This window comes from Xenopus laevis, chromosome 4S, assembly GCF_017654675.1.
Source record: "Xenopus laevis strain J_2021 chromosome 4S, Xenopus_laevis_v10.1, whole genome shotgun sequence".
NCBI lineage: Eukaryota > Metazoa > Chordata > Amphibia > Anura > Pipidae > Xenopus > Xenopus laevis.
This window is the reverse complement of record NC_054378.1, coordinates 97,056,310-97,067,452: the sequence shown is the minus strand read 5'-3', so window position 1 is coordinate 97,067,452 and position 11,143 is coordinate 97,056,310. Positions and strand designations below refer to the sequence as shown.

Here is an 11,143-nt window from a genome sequence, read left to right as displayed (position 1 = left end):
ATGGTGTAGACTGGACATGGTGATGATTTTTGTTGCTAAGGACACTTTAAAGGGGACCTGTCCCCCTAAGAAATAATAATTTCCTTCAGTCTTGGAATTCACAATCATAGTAAGCAGGCGGTGTCATTTTGTGACAAGGCAAGTTGTTTATCCCCCCAAAATTTTGTGTATGTGCCAGAATTGGGGACCTAATGCCCATGCATGTTACCCTACACAATTATAGAGCCGAGGAGGGAAGGGGGAATCTGAGGAGTGCAGTGAGGAGGGAGGTGGAATGTGGGGAGTGCAGTGGCATCTAAAAGTACTGCATGGAAAGTGAAAGTAAGTGACTGCCCCGCCCCTATGCCTGAGGCATAGAGGAGGGGCAGGCAATACATAATTGACAGCTGAAACTTTTAGAAAAGGTATGGATGTTTTAAAGAAAAAAAGAATTAGGGTTTCATGTTTAATTTGCAAAGGACTTTCATTATACAGCTTTTTATGTGTAGGTGACAGGTCCACTTTAAAACTATCATACCAAGCCACAGTACTAAGAATGTTAGATCTAAGACTGACCATTCTCAGAACTGTTTTGTAACACGTGAAAGGACAGTGTATAAGCAAATACATTCTCAGATACAGACATATTTATTCATTTATAACATACTTATGTGAGTGGTGTTTGTTCTACTTTGCAAGATAACACTGTAACACTATGTATAAGTATTAACACTTGTTAGAGTCATACATGAAAATGTTATAGAACATGTTTAGATGTTAATCTTTCCATTTATGCTTTCTTCTGGATATTTTGGTTCAAGATACCAATAGAAGAAGAAAGCAAACAATGTGCCATTCACGATTCCAGGAAAGACTTAAGCCGATCCTACCCTCAATTTATTCCTGTTTCTTGTATTTAACATACTCATCGGGTCCTTGTTCTGCTAGTTTCTAAAGTGTACTTGCATTTAAAGTCAGTGTCAGTATAAAACGGTCAGTGGTGCAAATTATTATGTGACTGCTTATTGTGATACAGGAAGGAATGCAGACAATGCAAATACCGTTTCTTCCTGTCCAAGAACACCCTGCTAAGTCCACCATATTTATACGATGGACCACAAACACTTGCCAAGTGTAAGCCAGTGGTTCAGCCTGTTCATCCATACGGTATGTACAGTCCATTTTTATTTCACACACACAGGCAGGATGCCTCTATCTAAATTGGCTTGTACAGTAAAGTGGTGACATACTTCTTCTTATAGCGATGGGTCGCACTAAGAACCATTATCCCATCCTGAAAAACAAGAATGGATATGTCAGTACAGTATGACAAAAACAGGCATTTCTAAAATATTTGAAGTTATGTTGTGTTATTCTAGTACAATTAACACATTCCCTGCTCCATTCAACTAATTATTAATTCTAAGGACAAAGATTATCTTACAGGGACTAGAATAACACCTATAAATGTAGCCAAGAGCTTCTGGTGTTCTTTAGCACTTCAGAGTTAGCCTTTCTCTTATGGTTCCAGGTAAAGTGTTCTGTATCGTGTTAGCCAGTTGAAAAAGTTATAGGGTAAACTTTTTGACATGAGGCATAACAAAAGTGGTGAAAATGTAATACCATTATTGCTAACTAAAGGTGGCCATACACAAAGTGATCCGCTCATTTGGCGATGTCGGCAAACGAGCGCATCTCTCCCCGATATGACCACTTTGAGGTGGGCAATATCGGGCTGATCCGATCGTGGGCCCTAGGGCCCAGCGATCAGATCCTAACGGATAGTAACGGGCGGTCAGATCGCAGGACCGCATCAACGAACAAATGCAGCCGCAATCCAAGGGGATTTTTAGCCCCATACATGGGCCAATAAGCTGCCGACTCGGTCTGTCGGCAGCTTTTATCGGCCTGTGTATGGCCACCTTAAGATGATAATCATAGCAAGCTTTAAGTACATGTCAGTTCCTTCTTCAAGGCTTATTACAAAGAAGCTACATTAGCTATGACATATATATGCCAGAAGAGCTAACAGATTTTTTTTATATTTCATTTTGAAATCTGACATGGGGCTAGACATATTGTCAGTTTCCCAGCTGCCCCCAGTTATGTGACAATTGTATTTTTTCTGGTTTTCTGGTATTCTGGTTACGTAACCATTGTTCTGCTGATGGGCTGCTGGGGGGGAGGGAGTGGGTGATACCACTCCAACTTGCAGTGCAACAGCAAAGAGTGACTGAAGTTTATCATAGCACAAGTCACATGACTGGGGGAAACTGACAATATGTCTAGCCCCATGTCAGATTTCAAAATTAAATATAAAAAAAATCAGAATCCCTTTAAGATATTGCTGATGGTGAAAGTTAATTCCTATGGCAGTCCTTTATATCTACAGTAACACCTTTTCTGCGTTACTATGGTCTGACATATTTCCTTTTAGAAACAACTTGTTTACCTCATTAATAACAAACATTACCTTTATTGACAAAGCATACAGGTGGTTTAGCATGACGTGATTGGGTTCTGGAAGGAGCGCAGGATCACACTGAAATAAACAAACATATATTAGAGCAGGTTTTAGCATAACTACTGATACACACTGTTCATGTGTTCCAAGTCATGCCCCTACACATGTAACATAGAAGGTATTTCCAGTAGAAGCACATTATTGTCCTTCACTAATACTAAGGGGCCGATTCACTAACTTCGAGTGAAGGATTCGAAGGTAAAAAACTTCGAATTTCGATGTTTATTTTGGGCTACTTCGACCACGACTTCGGATCGAAGGATTTGAAGTAAAAATCGTTCGACTATTCGACCATTCGATAGTCGAAGTACTGTCTCTTTAAAAAAAACTTCGACCCCCTAGTTCGCCATCTAAAAGCTACCGAAGTCAATGTTAGCCTATGGGGAAGGTCCCCATAGGCTTGCCTAACTTTTTTTGATCGAAGGATATTCCTTCGATCGTTGGATTAAAATCCTTCGATTCTAAGGATTTTATCGCTCGATCGAAGGAATTATCCTTCGATCGAACTATCTGCCCTAAATCCTTCGATTTCGATATTTGAAGTCGAAGGATTTTAATTCCTAGTCGAATATCGAGGGTTAATTAACCCTCGATATTCGACCCTTAGTGAATCGGCCCCCTAAGTGAAGAGAGACAAGAATGTTAGGAATTTTAAGTAAAGAGATAAAATAAGGGTAGAAGTGATGAGTTACAAAATACAGATTTTTGTGAATTTAAATGTGCTCATTTACACTGTTCTATAAATGTTTCTCTTTATATTGGGAGGTGTATGCCTATAAATATAGTTTACATAATGTTTTATGGAGGTACATGCACGCAACTTTTTTAAATGTATCAAAAGTATTTGTTTTAGAAATCTAATCCAATCGGTCTGTCTACTGAAAGAGTAATCGCAAAATCATAAGAATCCTGTCTATCTCATGCTTTTACTATGAAAAGCATATCATTAAATTAATGGGATGCCCTAAATTACTAGTTCCTTGGCACTGGTTCAGTTATATCAGACACAAGGCTTATAGTCAAAGTGGGATTTGGGTGGCAATGAAGAAGCCTATGGGATTGGGATGCAGTGAGAGGGCTACATTAGTAACAAAGATACCCACTGTGGGCGTATATAATGTAGCTAGCTCTGATTAGGAGTCAACTAACAAATTTTGGGAAAAGGTAGGGCAGGCAGGCAGTGGGAAGCCATTACTAATATCCTGGAAAGCTTGAAGGCAATTGCAAAATAACAAATTGCAGTCAAGCACAGGTCAGTGTTTTACATGCAAAAAGCAAGTGGCACTCAAAAGCATCTATGTGCAGCCTTCCCTGGCAAATGACAGACTGTCTATAATGAACACCACAAAGCATTTATATGGACTTTTTTTATGAGGTGCCTCATTAAAGTGTTTAGTCTGGTCCTGGCTAAAAGGCAAAAAAATACATATCGGCTCTTATTTTTCTAGTAATGAAAAGGAACCCTTTAAATACAAATGGGGGGAATATATTATTGGTAGGGATGCACAGAATCCACTATTTTGGATTCGGCCAAAACCCCAAATCCTTTGCGAAAGATTTGGCCGAATACCAAACCGAATACGAATTTGCATATGCAAATTAGTGATAGGAAGGGGAAAACATTTTTTACTTCCTTGTTTTGTGACAAAAAGTCTTGCAATTTCCCTCCCCGCCCCTAATTTGCATATGCAAATAAGGATTTGGATTTGGGTCGGCCAGGCAGAAGGATTCGGCTGAATCTGAATCCTGCTGTAAAAGGTAGAATCCTGGTCGAATCCCAAACTGAATCCTGGATTCGGTGCATCCCTAATTATTGGTCACTAATGCAAAAATCGTTTGCAAATTGTTCGCAAAATGAACAGTTTTGCCTTTTCGAACACTTTGCCCCACACACAACAGTAGCATAGCGATTGTGAATTTTATAGCTTTCAATAGCGCGCAGTGTATGTAATAAAACTTCTTAATGAAAAAGTTGTTATATTTGCGCCAAAAGTTTATGCCGCCTTCAAGCAGGTGTTAAAGGTACGCAATGCGCAATAAAGACTGGCAATGCAATTAAAGCCTAACGAAGAATTTTTACATTGTGACAGGCAAATTTGTTCTCTTTGGAAATGACATTACATTTCCCTCATAATACTTTAAACTCACAGAGATGTTGGTATCTTTGTTAAGTATAACTTGGAGAAGATGGGGAGGAAGGATAGGAGGTGATTTAAATCGTTCTTCTGGCTTGTAGGCATATAACTCTTGGCCATAAAGTCCAGGGGGGGAACTTGACAAGTCTAAAAAGAAATCAAAACATAAGTATAAAAGTCTGCATCAGATCAGTGTATTTAAAGAGTTTTCTTAGCCCTGCCGCCAGCATATACAGGCGCTGAAACCTAATAAAAAAAATATTCTGAGTTCCAACTTTTGCTGCAAAACAAATGATGTGTGAAATGGAATAATAGCTTCCTGAAATATTACACCTAATGTTTTAATCAGCTTTATAAGCAATACAACAAAGGGAACGTTTACCAACAGGGCAAAGTACTAAGCACAAAGAAATCATTTTTATGGGCAACATGTGGTTGCGGTATGGATGTTATAAGACATGACCTCAATTTAACTATTTATATGGAGCAAAAAAAATGGAGGTGAAACAAATCAGGTGGGAAATAAAGTGCAGGATTCCCTTTTACCTCATGCAACTGCACTTTCCACTTAAGTTACAAGTAACAGGCGCAATGGAATTACTGTGGTGCTAGCAGCAAATGCTTAGGGGTAAAAAACTGAGGAATAATTTGCCAAATATAGACAGGCATTGATGTGTAAAAAGACAGCGTAAAAATGTTGTAATTTTTTACACTCTTTTTCTTTGAGCAACTTCTGCTGAAACTTACTTACAAAGCTCTGAAGCTGTGTAAAATAATGGTACCAAATCTGGTGGTCGCATGGCATAAGATAAAACACACCTTGATAAATTCAACATTTATTTTACACAACTTTTACATAATTTTTTTTGTTTTACACAGCATAATAAATAGGCCCCTTAATGTATGCCATATTTATTTGTTCAAATTTGTTAGTATTATTGTGCTACCACTTATAGTAAATAAGGCTTTCTATCTATTTCCATAAAAAGACATCAGCACTGGTTTAATTACCAGAACAGCAGACCCCACAACTACAGGGAAGGCCTGGAAGAAGAGTGAGGCCTGGTAAGCAAAGTCAAAATGGTCGTCTCCAGGGTGCATAAGTTTGATGCTTATAGCCATGCACCCAAGGGGTGGAGAGGGGCCCAAATTTTGTTAGGTACCTGGGGCAAGGAAATTATACCCTTGGGTCACAAGTCTACAAAAATAGTCTAAAAATAGATACCATTGTGGAAAAAAAATCCTACCTCTAGCTGATGTGTCAGAACTTTCCATTGAATCCAGTTTTAAAGCATCAAATACTTCAAAATCCGACTTTTTAACATGGATCAAGTTGTTGATTGTACCAAGCTGGCTGGTGACCACAGGCTGAGGAGAGAATAAAGGTGGCAATAGATGTTACAATTATGATAACTAACAGTTTGCTGAACTGTCAGATATACAGGTAGAAACAATAGAATTCTACCTGTATCTGACGATTCAGCACTAACAGTGGGCAATGTTCAGGTGCCTTCAAAGAAGCCTGATCGTCGGGCGCTCGTCTCGTACAAAGATATTATTTGTGCGTCTATGACCACCTTTAGACTAGCACTAAAGCTGCTGGTATCATGCTATCACTTGAATAAGCTGAACTTTTTCCATATATTTTGAGCTCAGGGCACTCTCTCTCCCTAATAACATAGTTTCGATTTTTCTGATGATCAATGACGGCATCGGATAGTTGATGCTGTCCTCGTCCCGTCAGTGCCCATTCTCTACATTGTAATCCGATTGTTCGGACCTAGTGCCGAATGTTTGGATTAATCCAATATCGCCCTGCCACTGGTGGGCACAATGGGGAACGATCCACTCATTTGGCGATCTCACCAAATGAGCAGATTTTATTGTGTATGGCCACCTTTACACTTCTGAAAAATATCCTTGTATAAAAGATCTTAATTTTAATTATTAGGCCGCAATAAGATTTTAAGTGATATGCACACAGTACATTCCTAATGGACTGCATTGCTTGCCACTTAGCACAACTGACAGATCTCCAAAACATTTAGTCCCTTCGGACCTGTAAGTTACAACAGGCTGGTGGGTGGGATGTAGACGTAAAAAAAAGCTAACACAGAGGGGGATTGGAAGTGATAATGACACAAGATTAAGTTTGCCAAATTTGATGCAGAAGACCTGATCAACTGGTGCTAGGGATGCTGTCTGTTCTAAAGCTTCACTCTGTGATCCTGACTGCAGTTCTTTTTTTTTGGGGGGGGGGGGGGGGGTGGCAATAGTTCTACTTCTACTGTAGAGTTACAGCTACAAATACAAAAACTAGAGGGCCACAAGCCTTAATTTAGCTAGTGGCTTTACTCTATAAGGCCATATTAAAATATTGTGCACATATATAATATTTATGATCAATTCTGTATTAAGTTGATAAATAATGCAATGACACAGAAAGCCAGATTCATCCTACCCTGTAAGCTCATCTGTGGGATTTTGCGATTCAGCATTAATGGATAGTCATTCTAAACAACTCTAAAGCTCTAAAACTCTCCCTTAAATTTACCTCAGAAGGGTCATGTACCCATTGCCCATCCACAAAAAACTTGTACTGATGCTCTCCCTCTGGAAGGTCCAAAATGGCAACAAAGTCATTGTGGCTACAACACAAATTTCAAAATGAGAGGTTAATTTCTAAATAACAAATAATATTTATAGTGAATAAAATATCCACTGTTGTAAAATATAAGCAGAAGTCACAGAGGAGTTGTCAAATGCCAGAGACCTCTAATATTCACATATTTTACAACAGGGGTTACTTTATTTATTGTTATACACAAGTCACAGTGCGTCGAGTGACTGAAATGACATCATTAAGCACAGATTCTACCTGATGACATCACTAATCACCATTTGTAAGGATATCATTTATATGATATGGCTCGTGGCTCTTATGTATTATAAACAAATATACACAAGCATGTGCTAAGCCACAGGCTGATACACGTACTGCCCAAGATTAGTTTCTTCAAATAGGTATTTGTGGATTATAGCTCTACAAGCTACTTATCTTCCTAGGTTAAAAATAATTATTTGTAAATGAAAGAGAGCATTGATAAACAGAACATTTCTGGAGGTATCACTGCCTCTGGGCATCATTTAGTCAAACATGTGCATTTGTGCAAATGAAAAAGCTCTGATTAGAAAACAAACTCTGTTAATCCTTTCCTGATATAAGTAAAGCCATTATGAAAACTAAAATCAATACAAAACTGATAACCCCCTTTTTATGTTAGCTTTGGGTAATACCTTTTAATCAGTGGGATTTTGGCAGTCCAGTTGTTGAATGACCCAGATATGAAGACTTCTTTTCCACTTTCTGTCCAACGGATTACAGTAGGACGACCCTGCTGATATGATTTCCCAGGATCCTCTGAGTCCTGGGGCCATGTTGAGTCACTAGGGTGCTGAAAGGTCAGAAAGAAAATTAGAAATAGATCTATATAGTTTCGATGCAAGCTCATTTAAAAGGATAACTAAGACATGCACTTTTGCACCTAAATGCTGTAGCAGTTGCATTCTGGGTCATTGTAAATGACCCCTACCAGATCGCATTCCCACTCCAGTCTCATTTAGATTTAAAGCTCATTGGAATACCTTGGATTCTTGAGTGCTAAAGATATTTGGGTCATCTGTGCTTCCGACCATGATTTTGTTTTCCTCATGCTCCTTTGTTGAGTGTCCCCCAGTTGCTCCATCTGCACGGTGGGACTTGCCATGCCGATCTCCAGAAATGCGGTCACTTGCAGTGTTACCCATAACTGGCCCGGGCTACTGCAAAGCAAACAGGTCATGATTTTAAAGAAATCTGTTACAGAGGTAAAAGTACAAGTAATAAATAGGGCTAATATTCCTATGGATATTGTTTGGATTTTCTATCATAAATCTTTATTTTAGCTGCATAGAGGGAGCCAAGTTTATCTTTCGACAGCTTCTGTGTCTTGGAATGTGCAGAGTTAGTGCAAGGAAAGACAATGAGCTCAGTATGATGGGTGTCACCCTCAGCGCCACCAGTAGATAATAAATAAAGATGAGTTTGAAGTAACTGTCTGTAACATTCATAACATAACTGAATAGCCCCAGATGACCATAGTCTTGCAGTACTGGGATACTATGTGATTCAAGTTAGGGGCACTATCTACATAGGGTCTGTATGTTCTTACTGTGCTTGTTTGGGTTTCTTCTGGGCATTCCAGTCGCCTCCCACATCCCAAAAATATTAATTGGCTACTGATAACTATGGTAATAAAGTGTATGAATGTAATAGGAATATAGATTGTAAGCATCAGTGGGGCAAGGGCAGAATGAATGAGGTATAAGCTCTGTAAAATGCTGTAGAATATGTTGGCACAAAGGATAATAATAATTAAGCCACTCACTAAAACTGAGCCAGCTGAATGTTTTTTTTTCATTCCCTCAATCCAAAATTCACAAGGAAAATATCCACTCTATCTTTGCAGTGTGTGTTGTGTGTGTGTGTGTGTGAAGTTCATGAGATGAAGGACAGTGACACTTGTGTCTCACGATGGAGACCTCTGCATGTATCCCAGCAATAAATCCTTGTGACCTTGTTCACCCAACAAGAGCTGCCATAGCTCTTAAGATGTGCTTTGTGTCCCCTGGAGAAAACAGCTATATAAATACAATTCTATTGGGGTCCACATCAATCAAAGGTTGAGGTAATGTGGTCTCAGCAACAAAGATTTTTCTTCACAGAGAAGCGGCTATGCAAACCCAAATGTAAAAATCATGCCTAATGCAATGAAATGGATTTCCAATATACATATATTCTAATATGTTACTAGGGGTGCTGCTGCCATGAGTAGGGTTGCCATCTGGCCGGTATTTTACTGGCCTGGCCGGTATTTTTTTTCCAGAAAAGGTGGCTACCCTAGCCATGAGGAGAGTTGAGAAACTCTCCTCAGGCGGCAGCAGCCCACAAATTACCAGTAACGGCAAAAAGTCATTCCTGGTAACTTTAGGAGACAAAATTTCAATTTTTTAAATTAAAATTTCGGGTCTGCTCTGCTACCCCTACACCCGCTCCGACACTGTAAATGGTATGCACCGGGTGCGAGGGGGGGGCGGGATCAGAAAGGCCACCTCAAGGCCGCAAGGAGCCCTGAAAATCCCCTGTATGGTACTATTGTAGATAAAATCTCAGAGTTAGTGCAAATAAAACAGCAGCCATGAGCCCTAATGGGGAAGAGGACCCACTAATGAGCAGTAATAAACACACCACCAAAGCAACAGGCACAACATGAGCATTAAAATATGGGGTTTGGGTATATACAAACACAGCTGCCACCAGTTACAGCCCAGAGCTCCTTACAGCAAAGCATTGCAGCTCATTTAGAAGCTTGTGTATAATCAATATGGCAACATCACTGCCATGATACACGACTGTGCCTTTTAACTCCATTCCACTCAGCACACAGACTACATTAGTCTATGGTTCCTTATTTCAGTAAAATACATATCCCACCAGGCATTAATCAGGACTTATTTAATATTGGCACTTCAGAGAGACCTGTGTTTTGTAGATACACCTGTAACTGTAACTACCTAGGAAATGCGTGGCCATAGATGTTGAGATTTTTAAAAGATCCGATCAACATCGTGAGAACGATCTCGGAACGATCGTACGAATTGTCCATCAACTAAAAAGACCAATTTGCCAGGAAAACAAAGGGGAGCTGCCTGCTTGGCCCTGCAAACATTGATAGATTGCACTGGGACCGACAAAGATTTTTTTAACCTGGCCGATCAATTTTCTGACAGATGTCGAAAAATCTTAAGACGTTCGGTCGTTTGAATCCCACTAACCGCACGATAATTTCGAAGGATTGGTCGGACTTTGCTAAAATCGGTCGTTCGGCAAGAGAAATCTTTGCGTCTATGGGGACCTTAAGACAACATGTAACGCACAGAGGAAAGGAGCAAATCTTTTGATGAGGCGAATATTCCCACAATGCCCTGCGCCCTGGCATGTAATGTCATTTGCTGAGTAATAATTACACACAGAACGATGGTCCCTGTTTACTAACAGACATGTAGTGCAGGCTGCTAAAGGAAACTTACCCCGGGAGCTGCAGGGCCCTTTTCCTTGGAAACGAGCGGACAAGCCCCTGTGCAATGCCTGGAATAGCTCTCAGCTCTAACAGTGACACATACCACAGGCGCTTGTCACACGCAGCAAATAGACTGTGCTGGACAAACTGGCTTCCCTCGCTAACAGGCCTGCATCTGTGATTCCTCTTTCTGCCATCTAGTGGAGGGAAGCTGGTAAGAGCTGTGCCCGCTGACAGAACCACAGGCCTGTGGCATGGTTAATTAACCCTATCAGCACTGCAAGAAGAAATGCTTCAGCGAATACATTTTTTTAAAGGGCTAAAAAGTAATTTTAACCCCCATACACTATTATATTTGCAATCTATACGCTTAGTTTCTTTGTCGC

General features: G+C 39.9%; 1 protein-coding gene across 2 annotated transcripts; it reads right to left on the bottom strand.

Annotated features, from left to right (window-relative positions):
* Positions 1 to 412: 412 nt before the first annotated feature.
* On the bottom strand, positions 413 to 10,934 carry prkab2.S (protein kinase, AMP-activated, beta 2 non-catalytic subunit S homeolog). 2 transcript variants are annotated; one of them, XM_041561595.1, is made up of 8 exons: positions 10,768 to 10,934; positions 8,284 to 8,457; positions 7,936 to 8,093; positions 7,193 to 7,286; positions 5,886 to 6,006; positions 4,652 to 4,785; positions 2,453 to 2,521; positions 413 to 1,273 (listed from the first exon to the last, which is right to left on the bottom strand). In XM_041561595.1, exons 2-8 carry the CDS (start codon positions 8,443 to 8,445, stop codon positions 1,196 to 1,198), a joined length of 816 nt encoding a protein of 271 aa, XP_041417529.1. In that variant the 5' UTR covers positions 8,446 to 8,457; positions 10,768 to 10,934; the 3' UTR covers positions 413 to 1,195. The 2 variants fall into 2 exon arrangements, with proteins under 2 accessions (XP_041417529.1, XP_018116653.1); XM_018261164.2 differs by having other exon boundaries at positions 8,284 to 8,460; positions 10,768 to 10,933.
* Between the last annotated feature and the right edge of the window lie 209 nt (positions 10,935 to 11,143).